The sequence below is a fragment of the Musca autumnalis genome, unplaced genomic scaffold (assembly GCF_047663935.1).
Source record: "Musca autumnalis isolate F117 unplaced genomic scaffold, ASM4766393v1 scaffold_2, whole genome shotgun sequence".
Classification (NCBI taxonomy): Eukaryota; Metazoa; Arthropoda; class Insecta; order Diptera; family Muscidae; genus Musca; species Musca autumnalis.
The window spans coordinates 49,051,120-49,073,926 of record NW_027411755.1 but is presented as its reverse complement, the minus strand read 5'-3'; the positions used below and the strand labels follow the sequence as shown (position 1 = coordinate 49,073,926).

Genomic DNA, 22,807 nt, shown 5'->3' with positions numbered 1-22,807 from the left:
AGTCATCTCCGGTGAACTTTTGTATTGGAAAAGTCATCTCCGGTGAACTTTTGTATTGGAAAAGTCATCTCCGGTGATCTCTTGTATAGGAAAAGTCATCTCCGGTGAACTTTTGTATTGGAAAAGTCATCTCCGGTGGACTTTTGTATAGGAATAGTCAGCTCCGTGAACTTTTGTATTGGAAAAGTCATCTCCGGTAAACTTTTGTATGGGAAAAGTCATCTCCGGTGAACTTTTGTATTGGAAAAGTCATCTCAGGTGAACTTTTGTATAGAAAAAGTCATCTCCGGTGAACTTTTGTATTGAAAAAGTCATCTCTGGTGAACTTTAGTATAGGAAAAGTCATCTCCGGTGATCTTTTGTATAGGAAAAGTCTTCTCCGGTGAACTTTTGTATTGGAAAAGTCATCTCCGGTGAACTTTTGTATAGGAAAAATCATCTCCGGTAAACTTTTGTATTGGAAAAGTCATCTCCGGTGAACTTTTGTATTGGAAAAGTCATCTCCGGTGAACTTTTGTATTGGAAAAGTCATCTCCGGTGATCTCTTGTATAGGAAAAGTCATCTCCGGTGAACTTTTGTATTGGAAAAGTCATCTCCGGTGGACTTTTGTATAGGAAAAGTCATCTCCGGTGAACTTTTGTATTGGAAAAGTCAGCTCCGGTGAACTTTTGTATAGGAAAAGTCATCTCCGGTGAACTTTTGTATAGGAAATGTCATCTCCGGTAAACTTTTGTATAGGAAAGTCATCTCCGGTGAACTTTTGTATAGGAAAAGTCAGCTCCGGGGAACTTTAGTCATCTCCGGTGATCTTTTGTATAGGAAAAGTCTTCTCCGGTGATCTTTTGTATAGGAAAAGTCTTCTCCGGTGAACTTTTGTATTGGAAAAGTCATCTCGGGTGAACTTATGTATTGGAAAATTCATCTACGGTGAACTTTTGGAAAAGTCATCTCCGGTGAACTTTAGTATAGGAAAATTCATCTCCGTGAACTTTTGCATTGGAAAAGTCATCTCCGGTGGACTTTTGTATAGGAAAAGTCATCTCCGGTGATCTTTTTTTATAGGAAAAATTCACCTCTGGTGAACTTTTGTATTGGAAAAGTCATCTCCGGTGAACTTTTGTATAGGAAAAGTCATATCCGGTAAACTTTTGTATTGGAAAAGTCATCTCCGGTGAACTTTTGTATTGGAAAAGTCATCTCCGGTGAACCTTTGTATTGGAAAAGTCATCTACGGTGATCTCTTGTATAGGAAAAGTCATCTCCGGTGAACTTTTGTATTGGAAAAGTCATCTCCGGTGGACTTTTGTGTAGGAATAGTCAGCTCCGTGAACTTTTGTATTAGAAAAGTCATCTCCGGTGAACTTTTGTATAGGAAAAGTCAGCTCCGGTGAACTTTTGTATAGGAAAAGTCATCTCCGGTGAACTTTTGTATAGAAAATATCATCTCCGGTAAACTTTTGTATAGGAAAAGTCATCTCCGGTGAACTTTTGTATAGGAAAAGTCATCTACGGTGAACATTTGTATAGGAAAATCATCTCCGGGGATCTTTTGTATAGGAAAAGTCATCTTCGGTGAACTTTTGTATAGGAAAAGTCATCTCCGGTGAACTTTTGTATTGGAAAAGTCATCTCCGGTGAACTTTTGTTTAGGAAAAGTCATCTTCGGTTAACTTTTGTATTGGGAAAGTCATCTCCGGTGATCTCTTGTATAGGAAAAGTCATCTCCGGTGATCTTTTGTATAGGAAAAGTCTTCTCCGCTGAACTTTTGTATTGAAAAAGTCATCTCCGGTGAACTTTTGTATTGGAAAAGTCATCTCCGGTGATCTCTTGTATAGGAAAAGTCATCTCCGGTGAACTTTTGTATAGGAAAAGTCAGCTCCGGGAACTTTAGTATAGGAAAAGTCATCCCCGTGAACTTTTGTATTGGAAAAGTCATCTCCGGTGGACTTTTGTATAGGAAAAATCATCTCCGCTTGATCTTTTTTTATAGGAAACATTCACCTCTGGTGAACTTTTGTATAGGAAAAGTCATCTCCGGTGAACTTTTGTATTGGAAAAGTCATCTCCGGTGAACTTTTGTATTGGAAAAGTCATCTCCGGTGGACTTTTGTATAGGAAAAGTCAGCTCCGTGAACTTTTGTATTGGAAAAGTCATCTCCGGTGAACTTTTGTATAGGAAAATTCAGCTCCGGTGAACTTTTGTATAGGAAAAGTCATCTCCGGTGAACTTTTGTATAGGAAATGTCATCTCCGGTGAACTTTTGTATGGGAAAAGTCATCTTCGGTGAATTTTGTATAGGAAAAGTCATCTCCGGTGATCTTTTGTATTGGAAAAGTCATCTCCGGTGAACTTTTGTATTAGAAAAGTCATCTCCGGTGAACTTTTGTATAGGAACAAGTATGAAAAGCGCTAAGTTCGGCCGGGCCAAACTTTTTATACCCTCCACCACAAATTTCAGCCATTTCGGTGGATTAATATGACCACAACCTTCAAAAACCCGAAATTCGGAAGGTTCCGTTCTATGGGGGCTATATGATGGCGTGGACCTATACCTACAAAATTCTGGGTGAAAGTTTTATAAGCCTAAAGAAGACTAAATACCAAATTTCAGCCATCTCGGTGTGATAATGAGAATAAAACCTTCAAAATATCGAAAATCGGGAGATATCGTATTATGGGGGCTATACCAAAACGTGGACTTATATAACCCAACTTTAATAGGAATGTTTTCTGGCCTCTGAAGACGCAAAGTACCAAATTACAACCAATTCTGTGGTCAAATGGGTCTAATACGTTCAAAATATATTAAAACAAGTAAGAACGGAGTTAAGTTCGGCCGGGCCGAACTTTTTATACCCTCCACCACAAGTTGTATTGAAGTAAAATGGAATAATTTGATTCCTTTCGTGTATGAAGAAGACTTAATACTAAATTTCAGCAATTTCGGTAAAACAATGTGAGGCACCATTCTATGAGGGCTATTTCAAAACGTCGATCTATACCGACAAATTTCTTACGGAAAGTTTTTAGGCTCAAAGAAGACTAAATACCAAATTTCATATATTTCGGTATGATAATGAGGCTAAAACTTAAAAAATACCGAAAATCAAGAAGTACGCTTCTATGGGGATATAGGAAGACGTGGACCTATGCTGATAATACTCCTCTGGAATATTTTTTTACTCATGGAAGACGAAATAACGAATTTCAGCCATTTCGGTTGGATATTGACGTCGCAATCTTCAGTATTACGAAAATCGGGAGGTACCGTTCTATGGGGGCTATATCGAAACGTGGACCTATACCGACGAATTTTAGTCAGAAATGGGGCAATATGAAAGCGTGGACATGTACAGACATATTTCTGGCGAACAGTTTTATATCACATTGAAGACTAAATACCAAATTTCAGCCATTTTGGTGGAATATTGAAGACACAACCTTCAAAACACGAAACATCGGGAGGTACCTTTCCATGGGAGCTATATAAAGGCGTGAACCTATACCGACAAATTTAAAGGGGAAGTTTGAGTACCCCCAACGAAGTCTAAATACCAAATTTCAGCCATTTCGGTGGAATATTGATGCCACAACGTTCAAAATACCGAAAATCGGGAGGTACCGTCCTATGGGGGCTAAATGAAGACATGGACCGACACCGACAAAATTCTGGGAGAAAGTTTTGTACCCCTAAAGAAGACTACGTACCAAATTTCAGCCATTTTGGTAGGATAATGAAGCTAAAACCTTCAAAATACCGAAAATCGGGAGGTACCGTTCTATGGGGGCTATATGAAGGTGTGGGCCGATACCGACAAAATTCTAGGGGAAAGTTTTATACCCCGAAAGAAGACTACGCACTAAATTTCAGCCATTTCGGTGTGATAATGAAGCTAAAACCTTCAAAATACCGAAAAACGGGAGGTACCGTTCTATGGGGGCTATATGAAGGTATGGACCGACACCGACAAAATTCTGGGAGAAAGTTTTGTACCCCTAAAGAAGACTACGTACCAAATTTCAGCCATTTTGGTAGGATAATGAAGCTAAAACCTTCAAAATACCGAAAATCGGGAGGTACCGTTCTATGGGGGCTATATGAAGGTGTGGACCGATACCGACAAAATTCTTGGGGAAAGTTTTATACCCATAAAGAAGACTACGTACCAAATTTCAGCCATATCGGTGTGATAATGAAGCTAAAACCTTAAAAATACCGAAAATCGGGAGGTACCGTTCTATGGGGGCTATATCAAAACGTGGACCGATATATCCCATTTTCAATACCAACCATCCTGCAAGTAATAACAACTTCTATACCAAATTTTGACTCTCTATCTTTAAAATTGCGAGCTGTATCTTGATTTCAACAGACAGACGGACGGACGGACGGACGGACAGACGGACATGGTCAAATCGACATAGAATTTTACGCTGATCAATAATATATATACTTTATAGGGTCTCCGACGAATATTTCGATGTGTTACAAACGGAATGACAAATTTAATTATACCCTCCATATGGTGGAGGGTATAATGACGCGTACTTTATATGGTGCCTTATATGGGGGCTTTACCAAAACTTGGACCTATATAACCCAACTTTGGTAGGATGTTTTTTGGCCTCTGAAGACACAAAGTACAACCAATTCTGTGGTCAAATGTGTCTAATACGTTCAAAATATATTAAAATGACGCGTACTTTATATGGGGACTAGAGGGGGGCTAGAGTGATTTCCACAGACGAACAGACAGACAGACGGACGAACATGGCTATATCGATGTAGAATTGCACGCTGATCAAGAATATATATACTTTGTGGGGTCTACAATGATTATTTCGGGTAGTTACAAACGTAGTGACAAACTTAATATACCCCCATCCTATGGTGGAGGATATAAAAATTCACTTCCGGTGAAATTTTGTATTGGAAAAATCATCTCCGGTGAACTTTTGTATAGGAAAAGTATTCTCCGGTGATCTTTTGTATTGGAAAAGTCATCTCCGGTGAACTTTTGTATAGGAAAAGTAATCTCCGGGGATCTTTTGTATTGGAAAAGTCATCTCCGGTGATCTTTTGTATTGGAAAAGTCATCCCCGGTGATCTTTTGTATTGGAAAAGTCATCTCCGGTGAACTTTTGTATAGGAAAAGTCATCTCCGTTGAACTTTTGTATAGGAAAAGTCAGCTCCGGTGAACTTTTATATAGGAAAAATTCACCTCCGGTGAACTTTTGTATTGGAAAAATCATCTCCGGTGAACTTTTGTATGGAAAAAGTCATATTCGGTGAACTTTTGTATAGGAAAAGTCATCTCCGGTGATCTTTTATATTGGAAAAGTAATCTCCGGTGAACTTTTGTATTGGAAAAGTCATCTCCGGTGGACTTTTGTATAGAAAAAGTCAGCTCCGTGAACTTTTGTATTGGAAAATCATCTCCGGTAAACTTTTGTATGGGAAAAGTCAGATCCGGTGAACTTTTGTATAGGAAAAGTCAGCTCCGGTGAACTTTTGTATAGGAAAAGTTATCTCCGGTGAACTTTTGTAAAGGAAAAGTCAGCTCCGGTGAACTTTTGTATAGGAAAAGTCAGCTCCGGTTAACTTTTGTATAGGAAAAGTCAGCTCCGGTGAAATTTGTATAGGAAAAATTCACCTCCGGTGAACCTTTGTATTGGAAAAGTCATCTCCGGTGAACTTTTGTATAGGAGAAGTAATCTACGGGGATCTTTTGTATTGGAAAAGTCATCTCCGGTGAACTTTTGCATAGGAAAAGTCATCTTCGGTGAACTTTTGTATAGGAAAAGTAATCTCCGTGGATCTTTTGTATTGGAAAAGTCATCTCCGGTGATCTTTTGTATTGGAAAAGTCATCTCCGGTGAACTTTTGTATAGGAAAAGTCATCTCCGGTGAACTTTTGTATAGGAAAAGTCAGCTCCGGTGAAATTTGTATAGGAAAAATTCACCTATAGGAAAAGTATTCTCCGGTGATCTTTTGTATTGGAAAAGTCATCTCCGGTGAACTTTTGTATAGGAAAAGTCATCTCCGGTGATCTTTTGTATTGGAAAAGTCATCTCCGGTGAACTTTTGTATAGGAAAAGTCATCTTCGGTGAACTTTTGTATAGGAAAAGTCATCTCCGGTGATCTTTTGTATTGGAAAAGTCATCCCCGGTGATCTTTTGTATTGGAAAAGTCATCTCCGGTGAACTTTTGTATAGGAAAAGTCATCTCCGTTGAACTTTTGTATAGGAAAAGTCAGCTCCGGTGAACTTTTGTATAGGAAAAATTCAACTCCGGTGAACTTTTGTATTGGAAAAATCATCTCCGGTGAACTTTTGTATGGAAAAAGTCATATTCGGTGATCTTTTGTATAGGAAAAGTCATCTCCGGTGATCTTTTATATTGGAAAAGTAATCTCCGGTGAACTTTTGTATTGGAAAAGTCATCTCCGGTGGACTTTTGTATAGAAAAAGTCAGCTCCGTGAACTTTTGTATTGGAAAATCATCTCCGGTAAACTTTTGTATGGGAAAAGTCAGATCCGGTGAACTTTTGTATAGGAAAAGTCAGCTCCGGTGAACTTTTGTATAGGAAAAGTTCACCTCCGGTGAAATTTTGTATTGGAAAAATCATCTCCGGTGAAATTTTGTATTGGAAAAATCATCTCCGGTGAACTTTTGTATGGGAAAAGTCATCTTCGGTGAACTGTTGTATAGGAAAAGTTATCTCCGGTGAACTTTTGTAAAGGAAAAGTCAGCTCCGGTGAACTTTTGTATAGGAAAAGTCAGCTCCGGTTAACTTTTGTATAGGAAAAGTCAGCTCCGGTGAAATTTGTATAGGAAAAATTCACCTCCGGTGAACCTTTGTATTGGAAAAGTCATCTCCGGTGAACTTTTGTATAGGAGAAGTAATCTACGGGGATCTTTTGTATTGGAAAAGTCATCTCCGGTGAACTTTTGCATAGGAAAAGTCATCTTCGGTGAACTTTTGTATAGGAAAAGTAATCTCCGTGGATCCTTTGTATCGGAAAAGTCATCTCCGGTGATCTTTTGTATTGGAAAAGTCATCTCCGGTGAACTTTTGTATAGGAAAAGTCATCTCCGGTGAACTTTTGTATAGGAAAAGTCAGCTCCGGTGAAATTTGTATAGGAAAAATTCACCTATAGGAAAAGTATTCTCCGGTGATCTTTTGTATTGGAAAAGTCATCTCCGGTGAACTTTTGTATAGGAAAAGTCATCTCCGTGAACTTTTGTATTGGAAAAGTCATCTCCGGTGGACTATTGTATAGGAAAAATCACCTCCGTTGATCTTTTTTTTATAGGAAACATTCACCTCTGGTGAACTTTTGTATAGGAAAAGTCATCTCCGGTGAACTTTTGTATTGGAAAAGTCATCTCCGGTGAACTTTTGTATTGGAAAAGTCATCTCCGGTGGACTTTTGTATAGGAAAAGTCATCTCCGGTGAACTTTTGTGTTGGAAAAGTCATCTCCGGTGATCTCTTGTATAGGAAAAGTCATCTCCGTGAACTTTTGTATTGGAAAAGTCATCTCCAGTGGACTTTTGTATAGGAAGAGTCAGCTGCGGGAATCTTTTGTATAGGAAAATCATCTCCGGGGATTTTTTGTATAGGAAAAGTCATCTTCGGTGAACTTTTGTAAGGAAAATCATCTCCGGGGATTTTTTGTATGGGAAAAGTCATCTTCGGTGAAATTTTGTATTGGAAAAGTCATCTCCGGTGAACTTTTGTTTACGGAAAGTCATCTCCGGTGAACTTTTGTATAGGAAAAGTCATCTACGGTGAACATTTGTATAGGAAAATCATTTCCGGGGTTCGTTTGTATAGGAAAAGTCATCTTCGGTGAACTTTTGTATAGGAAAAGTCATCTCCGGTAATTATTTGTATAGGAAAAGTCATCTCCCGTGAAATTTTGTATTGGAAAAATCATCTCCGGTGAACTTTTGTATTGGAAAAGTCATCTCCGGTGATCTCTTGTATAGGAAAAGTCATCTCCGTGAACTTTTGTATTGGAAAAGTCATCTCCAGTGGACTTTTGTATAGGAAGAGTCAGCTGCGGGGATCTTTTGTATAGGAAAAGTCAGCTCCGGTGAACTTTTGTATAGGAAAAGTCATCTCCGGTAATCATTTGTATAGGAAAAGTCATCTCCCGTGAAATTTTGTATTGGAAAAGTCATCTCCGGTGAACTTTTGTATTGGAAAAGTCATCTCCGGTGATCTCTTGTATAGGAAAAGTCATCTCCGTGAACTTTTGTATTGGAAAAGTCATCTCCAGTGAACTTTTGTATAGGAAGAGTCAGCTGCGGGGATCTTTTGTATAGGAAAAGTCATCTTCGGTGAACATTTGTATAGGAAAAGTCATCTCCGGTAATCATTTGTATAGGAAAAGTCATCTCCCGTGAAATTTTGTATTGGAAAAGTCATCTCCGGTGAACTTTTGTATTGGAAAAGTCATCTCCGGTGATCTCTTGTATAGGAAAAGTCAGCTCCGTGAACTTTTGTATTGGAAAAGTCATCTCCATTGAACTTTTGTATAGGAAAAATCAGCTCCGGTGAACTTTTGTATAGGAAAAGTCAGCTCCGGTGAACTTTTGTATAGGAAAAATCAGCTCCGGTGAACTTTTGTATTAGAAAAGTCATCTCCGGTAAGTAAGAAAAGCGCTAAGTTCGGCCGGGCCAAACTTTTTATACCCTCCACCACAAATTTCAGCCATTTCGGTGGATTAATGTGACCACAACCTTCAAAAACCCGAAATTCGGAAGGTACCGTTCTATGGGGGCTATATGATGGCGTGGACCTATACCAACAAAATTCTGGGTGAAAGTTTTATAAGCCTAAAGAAGACTAAATACCAAATTTCAGCCATCTCGGTGTGATAATGAGAATAAAACCTTCAAAATATCGAAAATCGGGAGATATCGTATTATGGGGGCTATACCAAAACGTGGACCTATATAACCCAACTTTGGTAGGAATATTTTTTGGCCTCTGGAAACACAAAATACCAAACTACAACCAATTCGAAGGTAAAATGGGACAGATATCTTAAAAATTCCTTAAAACGACGACGCGTCACGCGTCATTTTGTATGGGGGCTATACGAAAGCGTGGACCTACATAGCCCGCTTTCAATACCAAAATTCGCACATATAATATATTTTCCCAAAATTTTATCAACCTACGTCAATTCGTTCGGACGCTAGAGTGATTTCCACAGGCGGACAGACAGACAGACGGACAAACATGGCTATATCGATGTAGAATTGCACGCTGATCAAGAATATATATACTTTGTGGGTTCTACAATGATTATTTCGGGTAGTTACAAACGTAGTGACAAACTTAATATACCCCCATCCTATGGTGGAGGGTATAAAAATTCACCTCCGGTGAAATTTTGTATTGGAAAAATCATCTCCGGTGAACTTTTGTATGGGAAAAGTCATCTTCGGTGAACTTTTGTATAGGAAAAGTATTCTCCGGTGATCTTTTGTATTGGAAAAGTCATCTCCGGTGAACTTTTGTATAGGAAAAGTAATCTCCGGGGATCTTTTGTATTGGAAAAGTCATCTCCGGTGAACTTTTGTATTGGAAAAGTCATCTCCGGTGGACTTTTGTATAGGAAAAGTCAGCTCCGTGAACTTTTGTATTGGAAAATCATCTCCGGTAAACTTTTGTATGGGAAAAGTCAGATCCGGTGAACTTTTGTATAGGAAAAGTCAGCTCCGGTGAACTTTTGTATAGGAAAAATTCACCTCCGGTGAAATTTTGTATTGGAAAAATCATCTCCGGTGAACTTTTGTATGGGAAAAGTCATCTTCGGTGAACTTTTGTATAGGAAAAGTTATCTCCGGTGAACTTTTGTAAGGGAAAAGTCAGCTCCGGTGAACTTTTGTATAGGAAAAGTCAGCTCCGGTTAACTTTTGTATAGGAAAAGTCAGCTCCGGTGAAATTTGTATAGGAAAAATTCACCTCCGGTGAACCTTTGTATTGGGAAAGTCATCTCCGGTGAAATTTTGTATAGGAAAAGTAATCTACGGGGATCTTTTGTATTGGAAAAGTCATCTCCGGTGAACTTTTGCATAGGAAAAGTCATCTTCGGTGAACTTTTGTATAGGAAAAGTAATCTCCGGGGATCTTTTGTATTGGAAAAGTCATCTCCGGTGATCTTTTGTATTGGAAAAGTCATCTCCGGTGAACTTTTGTATAGGAAAAGTCAGCTCCGGTGAACTTTTGTATAGGAAAAATTCACCTATAGGAAAAGTATTCTCCGGTGATCTTTTGTATTGGAAAAGTCATCTCCGGTGAACTTTTGTATAGGAAAAGTAATCTCGGGGGATCTTTTGTATTGGAAAAGTCATCTCCGGTGATTTTTTGTATTGGAAAAGTCATCTCCGGTGAACTTTTGTATAGGAAAAGTCATCTCCGGTGAACTTTTGTATAGGAAAAGTCAGCTCCGGTGAACTTTTGTATAGGAAAAATTCACCTCCGGTGAACTTTTGTTTTGGAAAAATCATCTCCGGTGAACTTTTGTATGGAAAAAGTCATATTCGGTGAATTTTGTATAGGAAAAGTCATCTCCGGTGATCTTTTATATTGGAAAAGTAATCTCCGGTGAACTTTTGTATTGGAAAAGTCATCTCCGGTGGACTTTTGTGTAGGAAAAGTCAGCTCCGTGAACTTTTGTATTGGAAAATCATCTCCGGTAAACTTTTGTATGGGAAAAGTCAGATCCGGTGAATTTTGTATGGGAAAAGTCAGCTCCGGTGAACTTTTGTATAGGAAAAATTCACCTCCGGTGAAATTTTGTATTGGAAAAAACATCTCCGGTGAACTTTTGTATGGGAACAGTCATTTTCGGTGAACTTTTGTATAGGAAAAGTTATCTCCGGTGAACTTTTGTAAAGGAAAAGTCAGCTCCGGTGAACTTTTGTATAGGAAAAGTCAGCTCCGGTTAACTTTTGTATAGGAAAAGTCAGCTCCGGTGAAATTTGTATAGGAAAAATTCACCTCCGGTGAACTTTTGTTTTGGAAAAGTCATCTCCGGTGAACTTTTGCATAGGAAAAGTCATCTTCGGTGAACTTTTGTATAGGAAAAGTAATCTCCGGGGATCTTTTGTATTGGAAAAGTCATCTCCGGTGATCTTTTGTATTAGAAAAATCATCTGCGGTGAACTTTTGTATAGGAAAAGTCATCTCCGGTGAACTTTTGTATAGGAAAAGTCAGCTCCGGTGAACTTTTGTATAGGAAAAATTCACCTCCGGTGAACTTTTGTATTGGAAAAATCATCTCCGGTGAACTTTTGCATAGGAAAAGTCATCTTCGGTGAACTTTTGTATAGGAAAAGTAATCTCCGGGGATCTTTTGTATTGGAAAAGTCATCTCCGGTGATCTTTTGTATTAGAAAAGTCATCTGCGGTGAACTTTTGTATAGGAAAAGTCATCTCCGGTGAACTTTTGTATTGGAAAAGTCATCTTCGGTGAACTTGTGTATAGGAAAAATTCACCTCCGGTGAACTTTTGTATAGGAAAAGTCATCTCCGGTGATTTTTTGTATAGGAAAAGTCAGGTCCGGTGAACTTTTGTATAGGAAAGGTCACCTTCGGTGTACTTTTGTATAGGAAAAGCCATCGCCCGGGACCGTTTGTATTGGAAAAGTCATCTCCGGTGATATTTTGTATTGGAAAAGTCATCTCCGGTGAACTTTTGTATAGGAAAAGTCATCTCCGGTGAACTTTTGTATTGGAAAAGTAATCTCCGGTGAACTTTTGTATTGGAAAAGTCATCTCCGGTGAACTTTTGTATAGGAAAAGTCATCTCCGGTGAACTTTTGTATAGGAAAAGTAATCTTCGGTGAACTTTTGTATTGGAAAAGTCATCTCGTATGAAAATCTGAGTTATCTTCAGATTCTTCGTAAAGATTTCTGAACGATTTTGGAATAAGGTCGTATGAATATCGAGGGCAAACAATTTTTTCTCTGACGCCTCCTTTTTTGATCAATTTTCTTAATTATGCTTTTCATTGCAAGATTGTAGTTTCAAACGTATCGAATGATTTTCATTGATGTTTTCATTTTGTAGTTATAGTACAACAATGTAAATTATGTGTACGAGTCTATCAACACTAGCTTGAATTTTTATATGTTGCATTTATATTTAAAATATTTAAAAATTTTATATCCGAATTTTATAACCAACCATTTTGTTTTTCGACAACAAACTAAAATGTTGTTTATAAGATATATACAAAAGGTTGTTGTTGAGCGAAGGGAAATTTGTGTCCGACATATCGATCCGAATTCGTATCGAAATCGGAAGAAAATCAATGAGTATAAAGTGGTTACAAAATAACCAGATATTTTGCGCGTTATGCCCTTGTTAAAATAATGGGTGGGAAAGGAGGTTTGTAATGAGGATTTTTGCTGGGATCTAATAAAGTTTTTCACACTAGAATATTAAGGTATTTTTTCGATTTTTTTTTAACTTTTCAATAATCAATATTTACCCAAGTTGATGTTATATACGATTTGTATTCGGCCAGTCATTTTGCATGGGTTTGCTATTTGGTTTGAAAAAAGCTCAAGGTATGTTTGTTACTTTTTTAAGACTTTTTAATAATAAAAAATTACCTATCTCCATAAATTGATGTTATATACGACTTGTATTCAACCAGTCATTCTGTATGCGTTTCCTATTTGTTTCAATATATCTCCGACTGCTAGGAAAGAATTTGAGATTCCAGAGAGAAAAAATCGAAGACTCTGTAACGGTAAAAATTTGTTAATAATATAAATTTCGAATTTGTTAATAAAATAACTTTATAGAATTTAAAGAAATTCAATTGGGTTGATGTTCTAAATAGCCAGGTGAACATTGGTTGGTCAAATACTTATTACACTGTGCAACAAAATTCAATTTTTTTTTTCAAAATGATGGGAAAACTCGAGTAGATTATGAAAGTAGAGCTAAAAATATGAGACACGTGTATCGGCGTTTTAAAAGTTTACGTCGGAAAGTAACCAAAGTAGGCGGGGCAAATTCTGCCCATTTTAAATTTTTTCGAATTATTCGAGTTAAGAAATCTTTGAATTCTTGCATTTCAGGTATATAGTGTCTTTGGCAACTTTACAGAGGAGTATGTGGGCAATATTTTTGTTAAAAATTTTAACCCTCATGCTGTTCATCAAAGTGGTCTTTTTTGTCCTATTTTTTCAAAAATCTTTCAAAAACCCCTTAAAAATGTGATTGTATCAAATCCAAATATTCTACAAAATTGTTCGCCATAAAATTTTACTATAGGTCTCAGAATACAACAAATCTGTAACACTTGTCTAATCGCCAGGTATCTCTAAAAATGAAAAACACGTTTTAGGGTTAAAGTCGGACTTCATCTGAGTTTATTCAAATTCTCCCACAAAACATAATTTTAGACAGATGATGTCTGAGACAAAAATATTCTTCATCAAATTTCACTATGGGTCACCAAAGACATGAAATGTCTGTTTACATTTTATATCATGAAAATATCAGTATCAATTTTGCTGAAAAAACAGGAAAATATTTCCCAATTTGTTTGTTGAAAAATGTCCTCCTTTTTTTGAGTTGGTACATGGAAATAATATGAAACTTGGTTATAGGTGAAAAGTGTCAAAGGATGAAAAATTCTACAAAAAATTTCACTATGAGTTTCAAAATAAACCATACATCTATGTATACTATTTCCTTAAAAAATTAGATTACAAATTTATATATATATATATATATATATATATATATATATATATATTAGGATGAAATTATATGTTTTAATTTTGGACTGTTAATTTTACATAATCCCATACTGGATCAAAATCTAGCAAAATCCTTTACTTTTTGGGAATAATGGTAAAGAAGGAAATGTTCCAAATGAAATTTCATTATGAGTCTCTGAATAGAAGAAATCTGTAACCATAACATATAACATTCTTATCAGCTTATCAGCTGTTAAACCCTCCACCATAGTATGGAGGGTATATTAAGTTTGTCATTCCGTTTGTAACACACCGAACTAATCATTTGCGATCATTTGCCTATAAAGTATATATATTCTTGATCGGGATAACATTCTAAGACGTTCTGACCATGTCCGTCTGTTGTAATCACTCTAGCGTCCGCAATAATTGAGATAGAGTGCTGAAATTTTGCACCCGAGAGTCTTTTTGCCATAGGCAGGTCAAGTTCGATAATGGGCTATATCGGTCCACTCTTTGGTATAGCCCCCATATAACGGTACCTCCGGATTTGAGGTATTTTGACGTTCTTCGCCACATTTGCAGACCGAATTAGCTATAACATGGCACTTAGGGTTCCTAGTGATCAAAAAACTTATATCCCAAAGGATATGGGCATAGGTCCATGTTTTCGTATAGACCCCATATAACGGTACCTCCCGATTTTCGGTATTTTGAGAATTTTAGCCACAATTTTTAACCGAACTATCTGCAATTTGACATTTGAGGGTCTCTGTGCTCATGAAACCTCTCCACGATACATCGTCAATATAGGTCCATGTTTTGGTATAGCCCCAAATATATCGGTACCTCCCAATTTTCGTTATTTGGAAAATTTTAGCTACAATTTTTAACCGAACTAGCTGTTATTTGCAATTTGAGGTTCTCAGTGGTCATAAAATATCTCCACCAAACATCGTCAACATTGGTCCATGTTTTGGTATAGCCCCCATATAACGGTACCTCCCGATTTTCGGTATTTTGAGAATTTTAGCCACAATTTTTAACCGAACTATTTGCAATTTGACATGTGAGGTTCTCAGTGGTCATAAAATATCTCCACCAAACATCGTCAACATAGGTCCATGTTTTGGTATGGCCCCTTATAACCGTACCTCCCGATTTTCGGTATTTTGAGCATTTTAGTTACAATTTTTAACCGAACTACCTGTAATTTGCCATTTGAAGTTCTCAGTGATCACGAAACATCTCCACCAAACATCGTCAACATAGGTCCATATTTTGGTATAGCCCCCATATATCGGTACCTCCCAATTTTCGGTATTTTGAGAATTTTAGCTATAGTTTTTAACCGAAATAGCTGTAATTTGACATTTGAAGTTCTCAGTGGTCATAAAATATCTCCAACGAAACATCGTCAACATAGGTCCATGTTTTGGTATAGCCCCATACAACGGTATCTCCCTATTTTCGGTATTTTGAGAATTTTAGCTACAATTTTGTCTATTCAAAAATAATCGTCAATATATGTCCATGTTTTGGTATATCCCCCCATATAACTGTACCTCCCGATTTTCGGGAATTTTCAGTGGTCACGAAATTTCTTCACTAAAATTCGTCAACATGGGTCCATTTTTAAGGGTCTACATTGTTTTGATGAAACTACCCTCAATTTGACTCTGGAAGTTCCCTGCAGCTATAAAACTTTTCCGCCAAAAAAGTTAAAGAAAGGTTGAATCTTTGATATAGCCCCGTAGGTGGTACCTTTCACCTAGCTGAACACATTTTTTTTAGATTAGATTAAATAACACTGTGTAACAAAATGGAGGTGAAAGTCTGGGGCATGGAAAATTCCTCTTGGGGAAGAAAGGCCTTGGTGAGTATATTATAAACCCCGAACGACAGATGCGCCGTGAGTCGAACTTCCGCGTTATGGCGTGATGAAAATTTTGTTATGAACCCTGTGGGGCATCCGGGATTAGCGATATATCTTTGTTCACTGTTGCTTATGTGCTCTACAAAAACAACAAACAAAGATATAATGCTAATTCATGATGGCTTACAGGGTCTCTTGCAAAAACTTCATCACGCCATAACGCGGAAGCTCGACTCACGGCGCATCTGTCCTTCGAGGTGTTTAATATACACCAAGGGCTTTCATCTCCAAAAGGAATTATCTCTGCCCCAACATTTGTGTTCACAATGTAATTTAAGCAATAGTGGGAGGCAGTAGGAGTCTATCCATCGTCGAAAAGTTGTTCCACCTAAAATTGTGAAAGGACCCTAATTATTCCATTTTCATTAAGACTAGAAGTCTTCCCTGTCCCGCCTGGGATGTTTGTGGAACAATTATATATTATATATTAAGACTATTTTATGGTGGAGGGTATAAAAAGTTCGGCCCGATCGAACTTAACGACTTTTTACTTGTTTTTTACAATTTTTATCGAGATTGTCCTTGTGATTGGACACTATAAATGTATAGAGAGTTTTTCGTTAGGAATTCACACAGAATATGTTTGCGCTCTGTTTAAACAGCTTTCGATTTATTTGTGGTGAAAATATATTTGATTTTACTGAAGACATGTCATATCTTTATCTTTTTTATATATATATATAAATGAGCTTGGTGATAAGTGATTGACTGACTGACTGACTCATCATCAACGCCCAGCCAAAACGGCTAAAGCTAGGAGCTTGAAATTTTACCAGTGGGTCACTGTTGATGCAAATGTGCGAGATAAGGCCGGGTTTTAGAAAATTCGTCCTGGAACCACAAAAAATAACAACAACAAAAATCCTTATTTTTCATTATTATTACGTACTTATTCACTTAGTTGGCCCTCTGCAAGATATGTGTCAAATTAACAATGCTATAACTTCTTGATACCGTAAACGATCACACATAATTTCAAATTTTGTAGTTTACTTCTAGGCGCACTTATTTTATCGTAAACCACTAAATAATAGAAAGACAAGACATTTGTTATCTTCCATTGCAACAGATGTCGCAGTTGGTGATAATTACGCAAAAATACAAACCGATCCTGATTTTGTTTTCACATAACAGGTGTCGCACAAAAGATTTTCATTCGTTAAAATCCAGTTAGAAAAAATGATTACAAACGATGCATTTGTAAAAATTTTGATTTTCAATTTAAAATTAAAACAAAAATTCTTTCAATAAATAATGTTGGGTTTGTTGAACAAATGAGTTGCTGTTGAAGACGACATTAGGGGAATAAATTCAGAAATCGGCCAGAAATAACAACAACTAAAAACTGTATGGACCTGACTTTTTGGTAATAACTAAATGTTTGCAAATCAATGAAAGTGCAATAAAATTGTGCATATTACCACGATTTATTTGCAATTAAGAATTTTATCGTACAGTCATAACTATTAAATTTTCAATTTCAAAATCTGTAATTTGAAGAAATCGCTAAATAATTAATGAAATCAATAATAGGCCCCAAACCAGAAACAAAAGATTGGTTCTGTAATTGAAAACGATTTTGGAGTATGTGTGTTACGTGAAAAAGGCAGAAAAGTATTACATAACAAGTATTCATCACGAAGGGTTAGGAAAAAGTTCTCTCCCCGCAACATATAAAGCAACGAATCAGATTTGCTACTAGGAAGATTTCAAGCCCGTTATAGTACTTTGATGACGTTATATTTTCTGATGAGATGAAAATTATGTTGCACTATTACGACGGAACACAAAAAATATGGCGCAACCCTCTCACAGCCCTGGAAAATAAAAATGCAATACATACTGTAAAGTTCGGAGAACTGTAAGTTATGGTATGGGCATAGACAAATGAAGTGTATAGACAAAGGATTACTCATGTTGAGTGCTGTCAACAGACTCAAACCAAAATACTCAACATTTTTCGAAGTCGATTTTTGAGAAAAATTGCAAGATTTTCTTTTACATCTGAGTATGTAGATTTCGTCGAAAACTAACCCCATACAGTTTTTGTTAGAACAAAATGTTTTTAAAATTGTGTTTTTAATTGAGTTGTTCTGAAAACGAAATCGATGTTAACAAATGAATCGTATAGACAAAGGATTACTCATTCGATTTTTTCCTAGGTTTTACCATTTTTGATATATAGAAGTTCAGGTCACAGTTTTAGGTTTTTTGTTAGGTTTTCGCGAGTTTGCTTGAAAACGGCAAGCATTGTCGAAATGGGACTAAAAAATCTTATAGCTTTGAAAATTTCGTAATTTTTTCCTGGGTTGTACCATTTTTGCGATATATAAGTTAAAGTGGGGAAATTGCAGTCATGACATTGTTTCATATGGAGACGATACAGTCAGTGAATTGTCCTAATCTGAACATCTATATCTTAAAAATGGTAAAACCTACAAAAATATCATAAAGGATAACTTTGTAGAGAATGAAAATCTAAAAACCCCCAGAAATGTGAACTTTGACCGTGATTTATTTAAAAAGCGCTTAGGCGATTTTTTTATTCCCAGGTGTAAGTTTCTTTCATTTAATGTTGTTTCAAGAGCACCGCATCATGTTATATCCTGTTAACCTACCCAAACAAAAATACTCAACGTTTTTCGAAGGCGATTTAAAAAATGCAATATTTTCATTTATACATTTATCTGAGGATGTAGATTTCTTGAGGGGCTTGAAATTTTACCAGTGGGTCACTGTTGATGCAAATGTGTGAGATAAGGCCGGGTTTTAGAAAATTCGTCCTGGAACCACAATAATAACAACAACAAAAATCCTTATTTTTCATTATTATTACGTACTTATTCACTTAGTTGGCCTTCTGCAAGACATGTGTCAAATTAACAATGCTATAACTTCTTGATGCCGTAATATTTTTGTCACATAATTTCAAATTTTGTAGTTTACTTTTAGGCGCATTTATTTTATCGTAAACCACTAAATAACAGAAAGACAAAGACAAAACGATCCTGATTTTGTTTTCACATAACAGGTGTCGCACAAAAGATTTTCATTCGTTAAAGTCCAGTTAGAAAAAATGATTACAAACGATGCATTTGTAAAAATTTTGATTTTCAATTTATAATTAAAACAAAAATTCTTTCAATAAATAATGTTGGGTTTGTTGAACAAATGAGTTGCTATTGAAGACAAAATTAGGGGAATAATTTCAGAAATCGGCCAGAAATAACAACAACTAAAAACTGTATGGACCTGACTTTTTGGTAATAACTAAATGTTTGCAAATCAATGAACGTGCAATAAAATGGTGCATATTACCACGATTTATTTGCAATTAAGAATTTTATCGTATATGGATATGTACAGTCATAACTATTCAATTTTCAATTTCAAAATCTGTAATTTGAAGAAATGGCTAAATAATTAATGAAATCAATAATAGGTCCCAAACCAGAGACAAAAGATTGGTTCTGTAATTGAAAACGATTTTGGAGTATGTGTGTTACATGAAAAAGGCAGAAAAGTATTACATAACAAGTATTCATCACGAATGGTGAGGAAAAAGTTCTCTCCCCGCAAAATATAAAGGAACGAATCAGATTTGCTACTAAGAAGATTTCAAGCCCGTTAAAGTACTTTGATGACGTTATGTTTTCTGATGAGATGTTGTGTTGTACTATTACGACGGAACCCAAAAAATATGGCGCAACCCTCTCACAGCCCTGGAAAATAAAAATGCAATACATACTGTATAGTTCGGAGAACTGTAAGTTATGCTAAGGGCATAGACAAATGAAGTGTATAGACAAAGGATTACTCATGTTGAGTGCTGTCAACAGACTCAAACCAAAATACTCAACATTTTTCGAAGTCGATTTTTGAGAAAAATTGCAAGATTTTCTTTTACATCTGAGGATGTCGACTCCGTCAAAAACTAACCCCATACAGTTTTTGTTAGAACACGATGTTTTTAAAATTGTATTTTTAATTGAGTTGTTCTGTAAACGAACTCGATGTTAAAAAATGAATCGTATAGATAAAGGACTACTCATACGATTTGTTCCTAGGTTTTACCATTTTTGAGAGAAGTTCAGGTCACAGTTTTAGGTTTTTTGTTAGGTTTGCGAGTTTGCATTGTATTTGCGAGTTTGCATTGTATGTATTGTCAAAATGGGACTAAAAACATTTTATAGCTGTGAAAATTTCGTAATTTTTTTTTCTAGGTTGTACCATTTTTGCGTTATATAAGTTAAAGTAGGGAAATTGCAGTCATGACATTGTTTCATATGGAGACGATACAGTCAGTGAGTTGTCCTAATCTGAACATCTATATCTTAAAAATGGTAAAACCTACAAAAATATCATAAAGGACAATTTTGTAGAGAATTTTCGATGCTACAACATTTTCTTTATTCCATTTTGGTAGGGCGTGAAAACCTAAAAACCCCCAAAAAATGTGAACTTTGACCGTGATTTGATAAAAAGCGCTCAGGCGATTCATTTAATGTTGGTTCAAGAGAACCGCATCATGTTATATGCTGTTAACCGACCGAAACAAAAACACTCAACGTTTTTTGAAGGCGATTTAAAAAAATGCAAGATTTTCATTTATATATTTATCTGAGGTTGTAGATTTCGTTAAAAACTAACCCTATACAGTTTTTGTTTGAACAAAATATGATTACAATTGTATTTTTAATTCAATTGCTCTGTCAACAAACTCAATGTTAATAAAATTGGTGAGAGCAGTCTTTTGTCTATACAATCCGTTTTTCTATGGCATGGGGTTGTATATAAAGCAAGGGCTTTGGCAAAATATGGATTTCGGAGGAAACATTGAACAATTATTTAATCGACAACGTCAAAATTGAATTTTTGGACACTGAAAATTATAAATTATAATATAAACTCTACCAAGACAAGACAGTCTAGACAGACGTAAATCTTAATATGTATGAGAGACTTAATAAAGATCAATGGCACAAATACCAATAAAATATGACATTTCGAATTGTATTTTTTTTTAATTCCCAGGAGTTTACAAGCTGTAATTGATGCCCAAAGTAGGTATACGTTATATTAAGACCAACTTTTGAAAGTCCCGATTCGATAAATGTTATACAAATAAATTTTGTATAACATTTAGATAACTAAAACAGTCAAATGTATACATTTTTCGCAGAATGCTTTCTTCGGACATCCTCAATGTTCATGTGAAAAAGAATGACAAAAATCGACCAACCCTAAATATGTACATACAAAATGCATATATGTACATAAGTTTAAACACATATGTAAAAACATATCGTGTAAAGTATCCATTACATATGTATATTTCATATATTTAAAATTACAACGAAAAAAAATACATTTTTATCTGCAGAAAAATTACAATTTTCAGTGAAAAAAATCTGCATTTTTGAATAATGGATATTGAATGATTATAGTATAGTAGATTTCTATTAACGCTGAATATTTTAAGACAAAATAATTAATTAATGGCCTGTTTCTCTAAAATGATTCGAAATCAAATCCGTTCGAATTACTAGCAACCAAACTCCTGTTGTTGTAGAAAATATTTGTTTGACTGAAAACAAACATGACTCATAAATTTTTATATATTTTTCAAAAAAAAAGTTTGGTAGTAGTTTGAACGAATTTGTATATGTATCGTATTAATGAAACTGGCCATTAAACTTCTTATGATAAAATTTTACGATTTTAGAATTGTTTGTTATACCCTACACCACACTGTGTTAAGGGGTATTATCAATTTGTGCATTTGTATGTAACATGCAAAAGGTCAATGGTTCCTTTCGATGATCTACATAGCATCACATTCTGAGTCCATTTATACGTGCCCATCCATCCCTTATTGCACTTTTGTCGCATTTATTATTCTATCCGGGTTAAAAATTATGATGGTCGCAATTTTGACCAAAGGACTATAGCTATTGCTTTTGACGAGAATCGGTTGAGATTTGGATATAGCTCCCATATAACTATTTTATAACAAATGTGTAATGAAATCGGTTCAGTAGTGCGATTCACTAACTAATTTTGTGAGTTACCGACAATTGTCGGTAAAATTAAAATGCTTATAATTTCGGTAACTACCGATGTTTTTCGGTAAGTAAGCGATGAATAAAAAGCAGTCGTTATACCGATAGCAACAGTGTTGCCAACTTTTATTTGAACTTTTCATTTATAATTTTGCGTTTTAATCTTACCGATTTTTGTCGGTAACTCAAAAAATGTGTTAGAGAATCGCACTACAGATTTGGATATAGCTCCATACATTTGAATTCCTATGCTTAAGACATTGTCATTGTTTACACTTATTTTTAATGCCAATAATACTGTAAGTAAGCAGATAATTGAGCCATGTTTAATGAAATACTGCTTAGTGTATTACAATTCAACTGTTTTGCCCCTCCGAGGAACATTGAAGTACTTTCATCACTAAAGGGATTTAGTTATGCCATATTCGAAGTAGTGTAGGTAACCAAATGTTAAAGGAATATGTAGTTTTAACAATAGTCGTTGAGAATATAGTTTTAAAAATACTACGGCCCATATTTGTTGAAAACAAAATTTTGCCGTTGATAGCTTCTAGCTACTTCTACGTGGCATCAATAAAGCAAAATTAACACAAATCGATTTATGTAGTTCTATTTGAAAACCACAGGTATGATTTTTAGAAAGAATATGTCGTAAAATCTTAAACTGTCGTAATTTACTGGATAAAGAATTTGTAAATAGGAACGGGTGAAACTATACTCTGCATTTTAATTTATTTATTTATTATCCTCCTTTATATTCGTGTGAATTCTCCGCCAACGAAGTAGCGGGCACTTGCTAGTCAAAAATAAGACAAAACAAGGGCGAACGAAGATATAACGCTAATTTCTGACGGTTTATAGGGTCTCCAGTGAAAAATTCAACACGCCGTAACTCAAAAGTTCGACTCACGGATCTGCCCTTTGGGGTTCTGTATATACTCGCCCCCAAAAGAAATTTTCCACCAGCCAAAATTTCGGTTCACAGTGAAACCAAACTTCTTCATAAAGGAGTCGAAATATTAAATTACGTTAAACTAAGTTTGAAAGAAATTTTTGA

The 22,807-nt window shown here is 35.7% G+C and overlaps 1 protein-coding gene across 3 annotated transcripts in view; it reads right to left on the bottom strand.

Annotated features, from left to right (window-relative positions):
• The window catches only part of LOC141393973 (uncharacterized), a 99,221-nt gene that overhangs the window by 37,607 nt on the left and 38,807 nt on the right, over nucleotides 1-22,807 (bottom strand). Inside the window, exons 2-3 of one of the 3 annotated variants that reach the window (XM_073967650.1) lie at nucleotides 12,652-12,783; nucleotides 12,528-12,581 (exon numbers count right to left, since the gene is read on the bottom strand). The exons of 1 other annotated variant lie outside the window; for it this stretch is intronic. In XM_073967650.1, the coding sequence (XP_073823751.1) occupies nucleotides 12,528-12,581; nucleotides 12,652-12,661 (64 nt within the window). In that variant the 5' untranslated portion in view covers nucleotides 12,662-12,783. The remainder of the gene's footprint in view (nucleotides 1-12,527; nucleotides 12,582-12,651; nucleotides 12,784-22,807) is intronic. One more of the 3 variants, XM_073967652.1, reaches the window with a different exon arrangement.